Source organism: Arvicola amphibius, chromosome 1 (genome assembly GCF_903992535.2).
Source record: "Arvicola amphibius chromosome 1, mArvAmp1.2, whole genome shotgun sequence".
Taxonomy (NCBI): domain Eukaryota; kingdom Metazoa; phylum Chordata; class Mammalia; order Rodentia; family Cricetidae; genus Arvicola; species Arvicola amphibius.
The window spans coordinates 170,875,441-170,894,806 of record NC_052047.1 but is presented as its reverse complement, the minus strand read 5'-3'; the positions used below and the strand labels follow the sequence as shown (position 1 = coordinate 170,894,806).

At 42.1% G+C, this 19,366-nt stretch overlaps 2 protein-coding genes across 2 annotated transcripts in view; both read left to right on the top strand.

The window, feature by feature from the left end:
- The first annotated feature begins 973 nt into the window (after positions 1-973).
- Ranbp6 (RAN binding protein 6) lies at positions 974-5,499 on the top strand. Its single transcript, XM_038328989.1, has one exon. The coding sequence runs from the start codon at positions 998-1,000 to the stop codon at positions 4,313-4,315; it is 3,318 nt and encodes a 1,105-aa protein (XP_038184917.1). The 5' UTR covers positions 974-997; the 3' UTR covers positions 4,316-5,499.
- Positions 5,500-7,957: 2,458 nt separating this feature from the next.
- Positions 7,958-19,366, top strand: part of Kiaa2026 (KIAA2026 ortholog) — a 78,669-nt gene continuing 67,260 nt past the window's right edge. Inside the window, exon 1 of the mRNA XM_042054592.1 lies at positions 7,958-8,618. Coding sequence (XP_041910526.1) covers positions 8,056-8,618 — 563 coding nt within the window. The 5' untranslated portion in view covers positions 7,958-8,055. The remainder of the gene's footprint in view (positions 8,619-19,366) is intronic.

The following is a 19,366-nucleotide window of genomic DNA, read 5'->3' as shown; positions in this document are numbered from 1 at the left end:
AGTACTATCCGGCCCTCAGCCTTACAGAATTACACAAGGCTTAAAGTGAGTGCGACAGCTGCGGACAGGACGATCTGACCACAGACGGTTACAACTTATAATTATGGTTTCAAACGATACACCTGTCTAAATTAAAGATACATAGCCTCGGGAATTTGTTCTTAGGATAACCTTTGCAGCGTCCTATTAAAGAGCAATTCGGATTCTAATCACAGAACGCGGTCATATTACAGTTTAGAAACACGTGTAAGGAGCATCTTGAGTAACAAAGATACAAAATTAATTTAGATAGAAGACCAGAATTGAAGAAGCTTATTATTACTCCAGATCATTTTCCCCATACTTATTTAGTAGCTTTTCCTAATCTCTATTATAATCCACAGGCCAAGGGATTCTGATGTACACCCGAATTTGAGAATCACCGGTCGTTTTCATTGGATGTGATAGTGGGAAGGAAATCGTTATCCTTTAATTGAGCTTATTGTGCAAACAGCTTTATTATGGTATTATTTATATACCCTATTCACCAATTTAAATTGTAGAACTCAGTAGTTCTTAATATAACAGTATGGCATTGGGGAAGCATCATCACTATCAATTACAGAGCATTTTCATTAACCCGCAAAAAGAAATCCCCGGAGCGGACAGCAGTTATACTCCATAGCAACCGCTAATTAAAATCCGTATAGACGAGCTTATTTGAGATCTTTTATAAAAGTAAGGGCATACAGTATGCAGACTTTCGGAGCGAATTTCCCCCCCATCTCCTTCCCGCCTCTGCAGGCGCACACGGATCGGGAAAACACAAGGACGATACCCGCAACCCGAAGGCTGCTCCCACAGAACCGTAAATCCCTATCCCCCGCCTTCCAGGGTTACCCCGGCGTCCGCCTGGGGAGCGCGCCCCGCCCATCCCCGCCGTCGCCTCATTGACGTCACTGCTCCAGCCGCAGACTGCTTGCCTCCTTCCCCGTCGCGGTAGCTTTGACAGGGCGCGATGGCGGCGCTCGGGTCTGCAGGGTTGCCGGCGACCGTGTCGGAAAAGCAGGAGTTTTACCAGCTTCTGAAGAACCTGATCAATCCCAGCTGTATGGTGCGGAGGCAAGCCGAGGAAGTCTATGAGAATATCCCAGGTCTGGGTAAGACTACATTCCTCTTAGACGCCGTCCGTAACAGAAGAGCAGGTTATGAGGTGAGACAAATGGCTGCCGCACTGCTACGACGGCTTTTGTCCTCTGGGTTTGAGGAGGTCTATCCAAATCTGCCTTCTGAGGTGCAGAGGGATGTCAAGATTGAGCTGATACTGGCCGTTAAGTTAGAAACACATGCTAGCATGAGGAAAAAGCTTTGTGATATTTTTGCGGTGCTGGCCAGGAATTTGATAGATGAGGATGGCACTAACCATTGGCCAGAAGGTCTGAAATTCCTCATTGATTCGATTCACTCTAAAAATGTGGTTCTGTGGGAAGTTGCACTTCACGTTTTCTGGCACTTTCCCGGGATTTTTGGGAACCAAGATCGCCACGATTTGGATATCATCAAGAGATTGCTGGACCAGTGTATTCAAGATCAAGAGCATCCAGCAATCAGGACATTATCTGCTAGAGCTGCAGCTGCCTTTGTCCTTGCTAATGAAAACAATATTGCGCTTTTCAAAGACTTCGCAGACCTGCTTCCTGGCATCTTGCAGGCTGTGAATGATTCCTGCTACCAGGATGATGATTCGGTGCTAGAGTCCCTTGTTGAGATTGCGGACACGGTGCCCAAGTATTTGGGTCCCTATTTAGAAGATACTCTGCAGTTGAGCCTGAAGTTATGCGGAGACTCTAGGCTTAGTAACCTGCAACGCCAGCTGGCTCTGGAAGTAATAGTGACCTTATCCGAGACGGCAACGCCGATGTTGAAAAAACATACGAATATTATTGCACAGGCTGTGCCTCATATATTAGCGATGATGGTTGACCTGCAAGATGATGAGGACTGGGTAAATGCTGACGAGATGGAAGAAGATGATTTTGACAGCAATGCCGTTGCTGCCGAGAGTGCACTAGACAGACTGGCTTGTGGACTTGGTGGAAAAATCGTTTTGCCCATGACCAAGGAGCATATCATGCAGATGCTTCAGAGCCCTGACTGGAAATGTCGCCATGCTGGATTAATGGCCTTATCGGCCATCGGAGAAGGTTGCCATCAGCAAATGGAACCGATTCTAGATGAAACAGTTAACTCCGTTTTGCTTTTTCTTCAGGATCCTCATCCAAGGGTGAGGGCTGCTGCCTGCACCACACTTGGACAGATGGCTACCGATTTTGCACCTAACTTCCAAAAGAAATTCCATGAAATAGTGATTCCAGCTTTGCTGCGAACCATGGAAAATCAAGGTAATCAGCGTGTGCAGTCTCATGCAGCGTCTGCTCTTGTTATTTTTATCGAAGACTGCCCCAAGTCATTGCTAGTTCTGTATTTGGAAAATATGGTAAAAAGTCTACATTCCATCTTGGTAATTAAACTGCAAGAGCTGATTCGGAACGGAACTAAGTTGGCCTTAGAACAGCTTGTGACAACCATTGCCTCAGTTGCAGATGCCATAGAAGAAAGCTTCGTTCCGTATTATGATTTATTTATGCCCTCCCTCACACACGTTGTTGAGCTCGCAGTTCAAAAGGAACTCAAGCTTCTTCGAGGAAAAACTATTGAGTGCATTAGCCATGTGGGTCTTGCCGTGGGGAAGGAAAAATTTCTTCAGGACGCATCGAATGTGATGCAGTTACTGCTGAAGACACAGTTAGACTTAAATGCTATGGAAGACGACGACCCTCAGACCTCCTACATGGTGTCAGCCTGGGCTCGGATGTGTAAAGTTCTTGGGAAAGACTTTGAGCAGTATCTTCCACTGGTGGTCGAGCCCCTCATTAAGACTGCCTCGGCTAAACCTGATGTCGCTCTCTTGGACACCCAAGATGTGGAGGCCATGAGTGACGATGATGGCTGGCAGTTTGTAAATCTTGGGGACCAGCAGAGCTTCGGGATTAAAACCTCAGGACTCGAGGCAAAAGCGACTGCTTGCCAGATGTTGGTTTACTATGCTAAGGAGTTAAGAGAAGGATTCGTGGAATATACAGAACAAGTTGTGAAGCTGATGGTTCCTTTGCTGAAGTTTTATTTTCATGACAATGTTCGGGTGGCGGCTGCAGAAGCCATGCCCTTCCTCCTGGAATGTGCAAGGATCCGGGGCTCGGAGTACCTTTCACAGATGTGGCAGTTGATATGCGACCCCTTAATCAAGGCCATTGGAACTGAACCTGACACAGATGTACTCTCAGAAATAATGAACTCTTTTGCAAAGTCCATTGAGGTGATGGGAGATGGTTGTCTTAATGATGAGCACTTGGAGGAGCTGGGAGGCATTTTGAAGGCAAAGCTCGAAGGGCACTTTAAGAACCAGGAGTTGCGGCAGGTGAAAAGGCAGGAAGAAAATTACGACCAGCAGGTCGAGATGTCGCTTCAGGATGAAGATGAGTGTGACGTGTATATCCTGACCAAAGTGTCGGATATCCTGCACTCACTATTTAGCACTTACAGGGAGAAGATTCTGCCGTGGTTTGAGCAGCTCCTTCCGTTGATTGTGAATCTAATTTGCTCAAGTAGGCCGTGGCCAGACAGACAGTGGGGACTGTGCATATTTGATGATATCATTGAGCACTGCAGCCCAACCTCGTTCAAATATGTGGAGTATTTTCGGTGGCCGATGCTACTCAATATGCGAGATAACAACCCCGAAGTCAGGCAAGCTGCCGCCTATGGATTGGGTGTGATGGCACAGTTTGGTGGAGACGATTATCGTTCTTTGTGTTCAGAAGCTGTTCCGCTGTTGGTAAAGGTCATTAAGTGTGCAAATTCCAAAACCAAAAAGAATGTCATTGCCACAGAGAACTGTATCTCAGCAATAGGGAAGATTATGAAGTTCAAGCCCAACTGTGTAAACGTAGATGAGGTTCTCCCACACTGGCTGTCATGGCTTCCGCTGCATGAAGATAAAGAGGAAGCTATTCAGACTTTGAATTTTCTTTGTGACCTGATTGAAAGTAACCATCCGGTTGTGATTGGTCCCAATAATTCCAATCTTCCTAAAATCATCAGTATAATTGCAGAAGGAAAAATTAATGAGACTATTAGCCATGAAGACCCCTGTGCCAAACGCCTAGCTAACGTTGTTAGGCAGATACAGACTTCTGAAGAATTATGGCTGCAATGTATAGCCCACCTCGATGAAGACCAGCAGGAAGCTTTACGAGAATTGCTCAGTTTTGCTTGAAGTACCTTACTGTCACTTGAGTATCAGCTATCATACAAGTAGCTACAAAGTGTTGTGAGTGGAGCCGTTACACATGAGAGACACCACTTCTCTCTGCTAAGCAGTTCATACTTCCGTGTCTCCCCAGGATAGTGTTGAGGTCTTCTGTTTATTTTGCATGTGTCATCTCTTAAAGGAACTGTGATTGTAACTCGTGCTTCCAGTTGTCTTAAAGTTATTTGTCACCTGCCCTATTTAGTGTGAAATGTATAACTCACTGCTGTTTGTCTCAACTGTTGCTGCTGGGTAAACGGTATTCGCAGTGCCAAGATGTCTGTGACATCTTGTAAAGAGCTCACGAAGGAAGGGAAACTTGCGGGGTAAGCATCTTTGGAGTTGAGGGTGGAGTGTGTTGGCAGGCTCTCTTCCTTGGTAATACTTCTGTTCGTTATGGTGATGGAAGGAGGCAGAATGGAAAGAGTTTCAAGGTACTGCAGTGGATGTAGGAGGTTTTTTCCTATAATATAAGTGAACTTTTCATACAGAGCTCCTGTGAAGTGGTCGGAGCGTGACTAATTCCAGTTCCCAAGGTGTTCAGCTGAGAGCTATAAGAGCCAAATTGGTTTTAAAAATTTGTCAATTGAAACATCCATGGGTGTGGAGAAGGAAGTGCTGGTACAGTTCATCCTGTAAGCATGTGACAGGCCATGACAGAGCTTAATAAATAATCAATAGTCAATGCTTGTGGGTGTCAGTTATTGTTACATGTTTAGCAGAATATTGCTCTGTGTTTGTATGTATTATCCCCCTACCCTCACACCAAACAAGGAACCCTTCCTTTCAGGATGGGGCTTAAATAAATTTCTGTTTTGAAGCAGTTCCTGACAGATTCTACAGAAACAGTGAAACAAACTTAATTTTATCTTTAAACATTAAAAAGAAAAGAGCTTTAAGATTAGTCATGTATCCGTGTATTCTATAAAACAACTCTATGAATTTAGGGTTAGTTACATGAATCGAAATGTCTAACTGCTGAAGGTGTTTTGTAGAGTAGAAAAAAGTTTCTACTTAGCAAAACTTCATTCAAAACTTACAAACAAGAATGTCTCTTGTGACTCCCTGAGCCTGTTGTGAGTGCTGTGTGTGTAACAGAGCAAATATCTCAGACCCAGTAAGTGTTCAATAAATTGTCAGTGTTACTACCATTGGTGTTTTTCTGCTGTGTTCTTTATACTTCAGAATTTGGTTTACACAGAATCTCTTCCCTACTAGGTCTATCTAGATTACTGTGGACAGGAATATAAAGCTTTTTTTTATATTTTTAGGATTTTTATATTTCTGGATAGTTCAGAATTTGATATTTGGTATGGTTACAAGTATATTTAAGATAAGTAGAAAAAAAGCTACCTTGATGTGGAATAGTTTTCTCTGGGTGGTGGGATTAAACGGCAACTTCTCCTCTTGTCTATTATTTACCTACAAACAATGCATTTTCATCAAGTGTTTTGTAGCCTTCAAGGACCTGGTTTACTATCATCTTGACCCCTTCATGAACTGGAGTTAAGGCTCCTTCTACTCATCTATAACCCTTTCTCATCAATGTGTGGTTTGCAATTCATACAGTCTTGTGAAACTCAGGCGAATGATTTGTAATTGGGTACTTGAAGTTTTGAAGTAAGGGAGTTTTTAAATTTGAATCTTGGCAAACTATTTTCCCAAGTGTTTGTTTCCCCATCTGCAAGATATGAATAATACGTAGTTTATGTGATTGTTGTGAGAATCAAAGGCGATAATGAACACAAGTGCTGAGCAGCACGAGGTCAATAAGTGGAAGCTATTGTGTGAGAATTTTCAAATAGATCTGGTGGCTAAAAGGGAGTGGGCATTTGCTTGAGTTTGGTAGGCTTTAGATTCTTCAGTTTTGTCAAAGGAAACAAAGGAAGCCCAACCAGACATATTTGCCAGTTCATGAGCTATGTCTGCATGCATGTGTGTAATCCAGATGGGTGCATGCATGCGTGTAAGTCTGTGCATGTGTCTGTACTCCAAGAATTCATGTTCCTTTTTCACTATTTTTACCTACAACTATTATTTAACTTATTGAGGCCCCTCCCCACACAAAAAGTCTTAAGGCATTACATTTTACCAGTCCTTTTGTTTATACAAAAGTAAACAATCTTGAAGGTGAGAATATCTCAACCATTCAGTTACAAATTTCATGTTCAAATTGCATTTCTATAGTATTGGTTTGATGTATCATTTCAAGTTTCAAGCAAGTAAGTGAATATCATGTGCATTAGAAAGCAGTAATATGTTTTATATCTAATATCTCATTTCCCTTATTTTATGCAGTATGTTAACTCTTGTGAATGATGAGTCCACTTTTTAGTCGTTTACAAATAAAAATATGTAGCGAGATTGTTAAAGCTACACCAATCACAAGCTGTACAGCTTAGTTTGAGTAGAAATGTTTGGAGACATTTGAGCGAGATTGCATTCCCATAATTGTTAGCTAAACTTAAGAATCCAGGTGTTTTCCGTTTTTAAAATTTCAATAGAAAACAGGATTTGGTTGACAAATATGTTTTAAAGTGTTAACCGGGAGCTGGAGTTTCGAGAACTAAAGTTCTACAATCCTCCACTCTTCTTTTGCGCAGTGCTCAAACTTTACTTTCTTATTTTTCTTAACTGCTAGTTTTATGTAGAGACCGGCAAGTCACAGGGAAGGGTGCAAAGATAGTATTTTACAACGGAGAGGATTTACTTTTGTGCGTTCTGGTTATTCATTTGTCCTTAATAAAGGTCAACTAGTTAACTGCTTTGAAAAAACTTATATTAAAACTTTTAGGACCAGTAAGGGTCTCACGAAGGTAAGTTTTACGCTTTTGGTCACTTTCCCGAGACCGTGCGCTCGCGCAGGCGCTCTGCTTCTCCCTCCACCCCACCCCTCGCCCAAATCCGCATATTGATGACATCATCGGCCCGCCTCCATACTCGGCCTCCCGGCCGGCGGAGGAGCCAAGTCGGCGGGACGAAAGGGGGCGGGGCCACCTCGTGCCACTACGCATGCGCGCCGGGAATGGCGACGGCCCTTCTTTCTTTGCCGCTCTACACAGCGCTCCCCGGCCGGGGGGGCTGAGTGCCCTCCCCCTTTCCTCTCCGCCCCTCCCCTCGCCCCCCCCCCCCCGCCCCAGCAGGGCTTCTAACTGACAGTTGTCGCCGGCCCGGTCAGTGCGCCGCCTCCTCCTGCCCAGGTCCCCCGCAGGTAGACAGGGCCGGGAGGGGGTGTGAGGGAGAAGGAGGAGCCCGAGCCGCGGCGGCCCGGTGCTGCGGCCCACTCGGGAAGGAGTAGCGCCCTCTTCCTCCTCGCCCCCTCCCAGCGCCCCGTCGGCCCGGGAGGGGGTGGGGCGCCGAGGCCCCGGCGGCCAGGCCGGTGAGCGGGCGGGCGGAGGGTGAAGCCGGCGCGGGCCTCGCGCCGCCGCGGGGAGGGGAGAGGAGGGCACCTAGGCTCTCCTCTCCCCCCCTCCCCCGCGCGCCATGTAACCCCGCCCCGCGGGCGCGAGCCTGAGACCCCCGCGCGCGCGGGTCCCGGCCGGCGACTGGAGAGCGAGGCCCGATGCGGCAGGGGCTGCGCGGCGGCGCCTCGGCTCTCTAAGGAGGCGGCCGGCGCTCACGCGTCTCCCGGCGCCTCGAGCGGTCGCTCCTCACCGCCCAGCCTGGGCCTGCCGGGAGACGTGAGCGAACCGGGGACGCCGGGGGAGATGGAGCGGGCCGCGGAGGAGCGGCCGCCACCGACGACCCGGGAAGGGAACGAGGAGGAGGAGGAGGTGGCAGCGGCGGCCCGGGCCTCGGAGCTGGTCCGCAGGAGGAGTGCCTCCTCGTTGGAGGACGACGACGAGGAGGAGGTGGCGGAGGCGACGGTGGTCGCGGGCGGTGGCTGCAGGGAGCAGGACCTGACCTACGAGCTGCAGCAGGGCTACCGCATCCTGGGCGAGTTCCTGCAGGAGAAGCACCGCGGCCTCACCGCCCCTTTCCTGCAGCCCTTGGGGGGCGTTGCCGCCGGGGAAGAAGAGGTGGCCGAAGGGCGGCGCGCCGGGGGCCGGGGCGGTCGCGTCGTCCCGCCGCAGCCCGGCCAGGGCATGTGTCTGTTGAAGATGGAGGAGAAGTTCTCCAGCGGCCAGTACAGGGGCATCACCGAGTTTGTGGCGGACTTCAGGCTGATGCTGGAGACGTGCTACCGTCTGCACGGAGTCGACCACTGGATCTCCAAACAGGGCCAGAAGCTGGAGATGTTGCTGGAGCAGAAGTTGGCCCTTCTCTCTCGGTAAGCGAGCCGGGTCCCCAGTGGGACTGACAGACAGACACAAACACACCCGCACACGTGTCCGAGGAGGGGCTGGGCCAGGGCCTGGGGGCGGCGCTGATAGGTGCTGAGTTGGTGCTGGCACCTCGGGAGGAGGAGCAGCAGCGCTGGGCGCGGAACCGGAGGGGTGTGATGGGCATGGCTCGAAGGGCGAGTGCATCCACGGAGAAGCCCAGAAGGAACCCCAGTCCTGGGAGCCCAGAACTCCCGAGGACATCAGAGAGGTTCCAGATGTCACACGAGTCACACGAGTAGGCAGAAGGGAAAGCCTTTTGTAGGATGGAAGCTGAACCCGCCACTTGTAGACATTTTTAGCATGGCGTCTAAAACAGCATGTAGGGCGAAAAACCTTTAGAAAGTAATTTTGGCTCGTGTAGAAAGATGATCCCTTAAAATTTTTATCTTCTAGCAGTTTCAGCCATTGGAAATTTAGTGTTATTAGGTGTTTGTTTCATCTGAGGAAGTTAAATTTTTGCAATGACACCAAATGAATGCATCAACACAACGTCTTTCATAGGTTTAGACTTGTACTGTGTGTGTGTCTGTTTGTCCGTCTTTTTCTTCTTCCAGTGCTAGATAGAACATACGAGACAAGCAATCTACCACGGAATTAAGTATAGAGCCTTAGAAATTTTTATTCTACTAGAAATTATAGGTAGTTCAAATTGTACCATCGTTTTGATATACATCACCTATATCCTCCTCTCCCCCCTTTTAGGAAGATAAAATAAGTTAACATAGGACACTAAAATTGAACAATCTCTATATACTGGACATGAGCTCGGTTAATTAAAAATTTTCAGTAATAGAAACGTCTTTAAATATTAGGAGTGTTAATAAAGGTGGAATAATATATTGCCAAGATTTTATACTTTGTGTGTGTGTGAGAGAGAGATATGTGCTCCTGCGTGTATGGGAGCATGATCAGGAAGTGGAAGCTGGGAGCAAATGTCTAGTGTGTGCTATTACCCTCCATCTTTTCCCGTGCGGCATGGCTCCTCCCTAAATGTGAGACTTGCATTTTCTTAGGGATTGGAAGCCAGCAATACCCAGCTAGCCTTCTGTCTTCGTCTCCTGTGGAGCCGGGGTTATGGGCTTGTTCTGTGGTAATGGGATCTGAACGAATCGAATGGATCGTCTTGATTGGGTGTCAAGGGTTGGTTAACTACTGAACCATCTATCTCTCTAGTCCTCGGAATAGGAGTTTGGCTATTTATTAGCTGAATGAACTTGACTGATTGAATTTTTTGGCCTATTTCCTTGCATGTAAAATGGGAATAGTATCATCTCATCTACTTCAAAAAATTACTATGAGAACTAAATGGGTTTTTTAAAAACAAAGTCAATACCGCTCGTTGGTCATGTAACTCAATGTATTAATCACAGTAGTGCAGTAAAATGAATATTATCTCAAATCTGGACCTGGGCATTGCATATATGTAAAATAATCTATTCTTCATTTGTCTTTGGCTGCTCATATACTAATTCCAAATCTGTTGCTTACTAATTTCACTAAAAGAGTAATATAGTGAGTGCTTAAGTCACTAAAGGCAAATTCCCTTTAAACAAACTAAAGATGTTTTTGCATTCTTCAATAAAATAGAATTATTTGGCAATAGGTTAACTATTTGCAAATAGCTATAGATTATTTTTAATATTTTTATTTGGTGATTGATATTTCTTACTGTGTTTATAGCTTACCTTTACAGGGCATTGTGGCAGAGATGGTACATATAAAAAGCCAGTTTATTCACATGTCGTCATTTTATAAAGAAAGCTTTTTAAAAAAAGATTTTATTTTTAAGTGTGTATGTGTGGTGTGAGTGTGTATGCACGTGCGTGTGCACACATGTAGTGGGGTGTTAATATGCATGCGAGTGCAGCCACCCTTGGAGACCAGAAGAGTTTGTCAGACCCGCTGGAGCTCCATTTACAGGTGGTTTGAGAGCCGAGCCACTGGAAGTGAGTGCTAGGAGTCCAGCTCTGGTCCTCTGGGGGAGCAGTAAGTGCTCTTAACCATCTGAGCCATCTCTCCAGCCCCACATGTCACTATTTTTAAATAGCGAAATATACTCAAAACTGATGTCACAGGATTTTAAACACAGAAGGAACCTTAGCATTCTTGTAGTCCATTCTAGTTTGCAGATGGAGAAACAGGCATGTAGAATGAGATAAAATAGCTACCTAGAAGTTGTAGAAAGTAACAGATATAACTCGACTGTAGATATTTTCAAAGTTACTGTGCATAAGAAATCTTTTCCTTTAAAAGGACAAGTTTTTTTCTTTCTCATAAAAATTTACAAACATCATTATGCCCAGTGACTTATGCTCAGAAATAATCCCATGTGATCAATAGTGTCTACACTTAGAAGTTAAACTTACAATGTTGTAAAGTTAATAAAAATAATGTAGCTCTGATTTTTTTAGGCCAAAAGAAAGAAAAGTCTTGCATTTTAGTAGTAAAAGTAATTTGATAGTCTCAAGTAGATAGTTTTGAATCTCTCATGTTTTTGTACCAGTATACATGTATTTGATGTATGCAAACATTTTGTAAGTGCTAGACTATATTTGTAGATACTAAAAAAGATTCTTATATATTAGCTTAAAATATGAGTCATAACTGAGTAAGTGTTTTGAGTGGGCAGAACTTGATGAAAGCTACAGTTGCTGGAATATAAGTTAGATAAATAGATGTGCTAGAGCAGTGTTCTACAGACTTATGTGTTTCAGGAAATAGATGACTTTGTAACTATCTTAAAGTCATGTGTGCTATGTTAGTAATTAAGCCAGTATCACAGATTGTTTTCATTTGTCTTTTGAGGTGTATTTCTTAGACACCTAGTTAACTATTGTTTTCAAACGGTAAAGATTACTTTAAAGGTGCTGCATATATGAAGCTGACAAGAAGGCTTAGTAGGTAAAGGCAGCTGCTGCCAAGTGTGAGAACATGAATTTGATCCCTGGAACTCGTGGTAGAGGGAGAGAATAGATTCCGGAAAGTTGTCCTCTTTCACTTGTGAGGATACACACATACCCTCTAAAAATAAATGTTTCTTTTTTTTTTTTTTTGAGCTGCTACACATACTGTTGAGCTTTCCATTAAGCATTTGATGAGGTATAATAGGTAAAGAGGATGTCACATTATCATTAGAGAACAGCTTAGTGATACTGGAGCTAGGAACATGTATAACAAAACTCAGTTTCTTCATCCATACAACAAAAATGTTAGACTAGCTTAGTTGGTGGTACAAATATTTCTTTTTTTTTTTTAAGATTTATTTATTTATTATGTATTCAACATTCTGTCTCCATGTATGCCTGCACGCCAGAAGAGGGCGCCAGATCTCATTACAGATGGTTGTGAGCCACCATGTGGTTGCTGTGAATTGAACTCAGGACCTCTGGAAGAGCAGTCAGTGATCTTAACCACTGAGCCATCTCTCCAGCCCCTACAAATATTTCTTTAGTGGAGTTAGGCATTGTTCTTGAAATGAAAACATCAAGGCCAAGAGTGGTTTTGCTCACCTTTAATCCCAGCACCAAGAGGCAGACAGGTGGATCTCTGTGAGTTTGAAGCCAGGCTAGTCTACAAAGCAAGTTCCAGAACAGTCAGGGCTACACTGAAAAACCCTGTATCAAAAAAACCAACCGGGAAGGGGGGGTAGAAAAAGAAATGAAAATATTAGTTCTTTGCCTCCAAGTGGTATGGAAACATTTAAAATAATACTTGTATATGATCATTATAATAATTGTATAATGGATATACAGAACAGAAATCTAAAGGAAGTTGACTTAAAGCTAAGGGAGAGTAGGATGGCAAGTGGGGGTTGGGAGGAGAAGGGGAGAGAGTAGTTTAAAGCTGCTAGAGAGGTTACACTTGAACTGATTCTTAAAGGAACTGAATAATGCTCGTGGAATTTTCAGGAGTTATATGGGGACATTCCAGTACACTACAGTGAATGCAAGGTGTGAAACAAGTTTCTAGAAAGCACAAATTATTCTGTATGCTTTAGTAGGGGTCTAAATCATATCTATGCTGCAGGAAGCTATGTAGTATCTAGGAAGGGAAGAAAATATTAGAACCTAAGTAGACTCTTGTTTTGGCTTGTATCTTTGTGGCATTTATAGTAGTGCTATAAATAGAAACCTATAAGCAAAATTTGTATATGTTATTGAATTGTTCCTTTCAGAAGTAGGATTGAGGCTTAGGTCTTGTTCTTTCAATTTCCAAAACCTAATTAAATGTTTGCATACATTCTGAATTGAACTACAGATGTGTATGTTTCTTCCCTAAAGTGACACCATATTTTTGAAAGACACAACATAATTTTTTAAGTAATTAATTTTAAAACTGTAATTTATACCACTTGTCTTAGTTTCTATTGCTGTGTTAAAACATCATGACCAATAGCAACTTGAGGAGGAAAGGTTTTATTTCATCTTACAGTTCCATAGTACACTCTGTCACTGAGGGAAGTCTGGACAGGAACTCAAACAAGGCTGGAACTGAAGGAGAAGGCAGTGAGGAGTGCTGCATACCGACTTGCTCTCCATGCTCTCTAGCCAGCCTTTTTATAACTTCCAGGACCTTCTGCTCAGGGTGTCACTGCCCACAGTGAGCTGGTTTCTCTCACATCAATCATCAGGCCAGGTTAGTGGGGGAATTTTCTAAACTCATGTTCCCATTTCTAAAATGATACTAGCTTATGTCAAGTTGACAATTAGCCAGGATTCTTTCCATCCCTTTGGACTCTCTTCTCTTTAGACAATGTGTGTATTTAGAAGGAATATCATTTATCATTTAAGGCAACTGAGAAACACTAGTTAGCATTACAAATAGGGATTAAGCTCGGCGTGGTAATGCACACCTTCAATCCCAGAATTCAAGAGTTAGAGGACAGCCTGCTTTTATATATCTCTGTCTCTCTGTCTCTCTCTCTCTCTCTCTCTCTCTCTCTCTCTCTCTCTGTCTCTCTGTCTATCTATCTATCTATCTATCAATCTATCTATCTATCTATCTTGAGATCCCTGTAGGCCAACTGGAGCTACATAGTGAGACCTTGTCTTACAAAAATAAAAACCAGAAATTGAGTAAAGTTATATAAGTGGAAAGGAATAGAATAGATTGTAGTAGGAAATTATGTATACAAGATTTAGGAAAATGGACTGAGAGCTGCTTCAGCATTTGTTGATCTTCCAGCAGGCCTTATTCCACATCGCAGCACGTATGTCAAGAGACTCATAGGTGATCGAGACAGGCACACACAACCACACACACTCACATACACAAAATCTTTTAAAAGAAAGATTTAGAAAAATGACAAATTTTAAGATTCTCTCAAAATTGATCAATGGAGGTATTTTTGAAGGTTTTAAGAATATTTGCATGGGGCTGAAAAGATGGTTCAGTGGCTAAGAGGACTGACTGTTCTTCCAGAGGACCCAGGTTCAATTCCTAGCACCCACATGGCAGCTTAAAAGTGTCTGTAATTCCAGTTCCGTGGCCTCAGCATGCTCACACAGACAAGACACCAGTGCACATAAAGTTAAAAATAAGTAAATCCATTTTTAAAAGAAGAAAAGAAAAGCCAGGCTGTCGTGGTGCACGCCTTTAATCCCAGCACTCAGGAGGCAGAGTCAGGCAGATCTTTGTGAGTTCGAGGCCAGCCTGGGCTACAAGAGCTAGTTCCAGGACAGGCTCCAGAGAAACCCTGTCTCTAAAACCCCCCCCAAAAAAAAGAAGAAGAAGAAGAAAATAAAATAAAAAGAATATTTTTACATATAGTCTAAGAATAGCTTTTTCTAGTTTTAAAAGGTTGATGTTATAAAATATCCATCATTGATAACACTAATGAAGGTGAATTAAGATTTTTTGCATTTGAACATTTCAGATATTTTGATGAAAATAATCAAATGATTATTAAAATGATACATATATGGGTTAAAATATCTCTTAAAACTGGTTCTCAACCTTCCTAATGCTTTAGCTCAGTTTTAATTTTGTGGTGACTCCCAACTATAAAATTAATTTTACTGATACTTCATAACCGTAATTTCTCTACTGTTATGAATCCTAATGTTATTATGATATATGTTTTCCAGTGGTCTGTGAAAGGGTCATTCGACGTCCCCCAAGGGGTCGAGCCCCACAGGTAGAGAAATCCTGTCTTAAAATAGAGCTGAAGGTTGGTTTAGAAATTTCTTTTTAATTGGCAAAAAATGTTTTCCTTGGAAACAGAAATATAAAAGAATCATTATAGTGGACAAAAGCCTCAAAATTTTAAAAATCAAGATGTCTAAGTTCAAGTAGTAATTGAATCAAAGTGAATTCTGTAGACTGATTTTAATACTGTCTAAGTCAAATTTGAGGTTTGGCTGTTTTGATTAAGATCGAAATTTAGAAATTGGTTGAAAAATTTGACAAGAGGCTTGTTCTGAGTAGTCCCACCAAGTTCTGTCATTCTCTTTTATGAAAAAGTAAAACATTTATAGGAGCTCAAGAGAACCCAAAGGATAGAACTCCTTTTTATATATATTTAAACATTGGAGACTTTTACCCTTTAGTGATAGAATCTGGACTTTCCTCTTGTTCAGAACTATAGAATATTAAGAGTTTGATATTGCATGTAATTCTATTATAATTGCCATTTGTTTTAGAATAGTTTTATTCAGAAAAGGCCCTGAAAATGTTTAAATGTGGGATGAAAATAGAATTCAGTAAGACATTTATTGATCACTTCTTTTGTTCTAGGATTTGAGATCACTCCCTCTTTCCAAAAGATTTAAAAACACATGCCCAGGTGTGGTAAAAGGTAAAGCCTCCTCTGTGGTTATAAAATAGGTCCATTGACAGAACACTTAGATGGCTTAGTGCTATATTCACAGCCCTCATGCAGTTAGTTGTATGTCGCTCACTTTGTTTTTTTCTCAGGGGTCCAAAAAGCTTAAGACAATTAAAGGAGGAATGCCCTCCTGGAAGAGAGTCTATCTAGATCTTATCTACCCCAGCTTGAGAAAAGCAATTTCTTGATGGAGGTTGATTGGTAAATCTTGGCTTAGTTTCTAAATAAAGTACTCTTTGTGTTGTGTTCCATGGGCGCATACTTCAGGATTACTGTGGTCAGCTATGTTCTAGAGTGTTAGAGGTATGTAGAGATAGTATAACTGGTATCGGGGCAGGGGTGAAGTTTAAAATATCTTTCTATATTTTATTCAAGACATTGTAGTTTTGAGCTAGATGAAATTGATCTCATTGAATAAGTATTTGAGCAGTACTAGATGATGCATAAAATCCTCTAGATATATTGGTAAACATTGTCTTGTTCCTTCAAGGAGATACGTGAAGAAATCACGTAGATCTGGAGATAGGAGAGTACTGTACTGGACAAGGATACCAAACCAAAGCTTCATTTGAGAATTGATTTTCTTTTTTTTTTTTTTTTTTTTTTTTTTTTTTTTTTTTGGTTTTTCGAGACAGGGTTTCCCTGTAGTTTCTAGCGCCTGTCCTGGAACTAGCTCTTGTAGACCAGGCTGGCCTCGAACTCACAGAGATCCGCCTGCCTCTGCCTCCCGAGTGCTGGGATTAAAGGCGTGCGCCACCACCGCCCGGCCGAGAATTGATTTTCTTTATCAGTCTTTTGGGAGAGAAAAAATTGTGGAAGATTGCGATTAAAATGAATATACCATATATTAAAAACTGGACAGCTTGGTAGGAGGCAGCTAGTGAGGCTAGAAAGAGTATATTATACTACCAATAAAAGGTATTATTTTCAGTACTATAAACTTTATTGTCTAGAAAAATATTGTAGATCTCATATAATAACATTGCCTTGGTAGAGCAGTGTTTCTTTACTTTCTAGCCTGTTTGTTTAAATTCTTATTAAATTACCTAATGTTTGTTTGTTTTGCTTTAGTTGGGAAAGACTAATAAATGTCAGTGGTAGGTAATATTATCTATCCAAACCTTTGGCTGTATCATCTTTCACCTAAGATTTGTAAAAGTTCTAGAATTATTCATGCTTAGGTCTCAGGATATCGGGTATTACTACTTTGAAACAAGAAAAATCAGCAAAATAATAATTATAGTTATTGCCAAGTAGAAAGTTACTAGATTTATCTACCCACCCTGTTTCTTTTTCTTTCCATAGTCTCCTAAATGTCCTAAACTGACCTTGAATTCATTGTGTAGTCTCACAACACATCCAGTTATGTAGTGCTGGGGTTTGTGTATGTTAGGCAGGCACTATGCCAGCTGAACTACATCCTTAGCTCCTCGTAAAAACTTTTTCTACGTGTACTCCTAGAGTTTCTGTAGTAAGTGTATAACTTTATGTTGAAAGCTTTGATCGAAAAATATTTATAATTTTGACTAAATAGGTAAAAAGTAGTGTTGAATGTGAATAATCAGGGCAGTGATATATGTATGTATTTGTGACTACATAGTAGAACTGTGGATATTTAATCTTTTTACTCCTTAATTTTTCTGCAAAGGCATGTATTACAGTTCTATTTTAAATTTTACTCAAAATAAAGTTTTCCAGATGTTTTAAAATTTTAGAATAGCTAGTAGGGCTAGAAAGAGGGCTCATCTGTTAAAGGCTTGGCTCATAACCAAAAATAGAACAGCTAGTACTAAGGTAGAATCCGTATTTTACTGTCCAAAGCTTTTGGGCACAGACATCCAAAAGCATTTTCATATAGAAGTATCTCTTCTGATAGTATTTTATGCCTTTACAAATGTTAGTGACTCTTAGAGTCCACATTTGCTCATTTGATATGGGATCCACTAAAATATTAAAAAGTAGTGAATGTAGAAGATAAAACTTCTTCCTCTTATAAATGTTGCTCATCTGTGAGGTTTGTCTTTTGTGTTAAAAATCAGTGAAAATCAGTGCTAAGAGATACAATGTAGAAAGTGTTGGAAGTGGTAATTTAGAATATGAAATGTGCTTGGGATCTTCTTTTCCCAAAGGATAGCCTTCTTCAGATTCGTCCCATTTGTTAAGGATGAAATTTGTAAAGACTACAGCCTTAGTTTGCAAAAGCTTGAAGGTTAGCTATGTTAGCAATTGTAAAAAATTTCTCATCCAACCCAATCTAACAAAGACAAGTTATCATATGATTTTTTTTGTATGTAGAATGGTGGGGGACATATCATGAAAGTAAAAGTTGGATTATCAGGCATGTGAAAGGGTAGAAATGGAGAGTCAGAGATGATGGGATGGACTTGAGCAAGTACACTGTATTCATATATAGAAATGTCACAATGAAACTCCCTTGTACAATTAATATATGCTAACAAAAATAATTTTTAAGAGGAAAAAAATTGTGGTGGAGACATGTTTCGGTCAATAAATGCCTTTCCTGGAAGGACACATGAGGACCTGAGTTTGGATCTTCAATGCTTTTTTAAAAGCTGGATATGATGGCACTGGGAGGGAGGGAGGGAGACACAAAGAGAGGCAGGCAGGTCCTCAGGACTTTCTGGCTAGCCAGTGTAGCCGACTGGTAAGCTCTGGGTTCGGGGCGAGTCCCTTTCTCAGAACAGAAGGTAGAAAGGGTTGGAGAGATGGCTTGGTGGTTAAGATCACCCAGAGAACCCAGGTTTGATCCCAAGCACCTTCATGATGGTTCTGCAAGCATCCCTAACTCTAGTTCCGGAAGATCCAGTGTTCTTTCGTGGTTTCCATGGGCCCCAGGTCTGCACATTTTGTACAACATGCAAGCAGGTAAAACAGTTGTAGACATAAAATAAAGTAAGTCTTGCCAAAATAGTAAGATGGGGAGTTGTGGAGAAAGACAGCCAGCCTTGATCTCTGGCCTACATATGCATGTCTGCACTAACTCATACATATGCACAAACATGCAACATATACAATTTCTTTAAAGGAAGAAATTACAGTTTACTAGCATAGTATATGACTTTTGTAGTAGTATATGTTCTCAGCCTTTTTGGTTGACATTAAGAAAACTTTTCCACAAAATATGCACTCAGGGGGGCTGGAGAGATGGCTCAGTGGTTAAGAGCACTGTCTGCTCTTCCGGAGGTCCTGAGTTCAATTCCCGGCAACCACATGGTGGCTCACAACCATCTGTAATGGGGTCTGGTGCCCTCTTCTGGCCTGCAGACATATACACAGACAGAAAATAAATAAATAAATATTGGGGGCTGGAGAGATGGCTCAGAGGTTAAGAGCATTGCCTGCTCTTCCAAAAAGGTCCTGAGTTCAATTCCCAGCAACCACATGGTGGCTCACAACCATCTGTAATGAGGTCTGGTGCCCTCTTCTGGCCTGCAGGCATACACACAGACAGAATATTGTATACATATTAAATAAATAAATATTTTTAAAAAATACGCACTCAGAACACTATTTTCCCAGGAGCATCTTACGTTTTGTCTTTATTTTTTATATTTATTTCTTACTACATCTATTTATTTGTATGTTTATGTGTTTTTGTTCATACATACACGGCAATAAGCTTGTAGAGGTCAGTGAACAGCTCTTTTTATTATGTGTGTCCTAAGAATCAGTCTCAGGTCATCAGACTTACCTGCCAAACAGTCTTACTGGCTCATAATTTTGTTTTTAAATTGCCTTCAGACAGGCCTGATTACCTAGGCCTATAAATTCCAGCACCTGGAAGGTCAAATAGACTAAGCTGTTCAAGGCCTGCTAGGCTCTATGAGACCCTATGCTGGGGAAAAA

Bases quoted from the DNA above. Each gene is read 5' to 3' on its own strand.
- Ranbp6 (XM_038328989.1), top strand. From the start codon at position 998: ATGGCGGCGCTCGGGTCTGCAGGGTTGCCGGCGACCGTGTCGGAAAAG.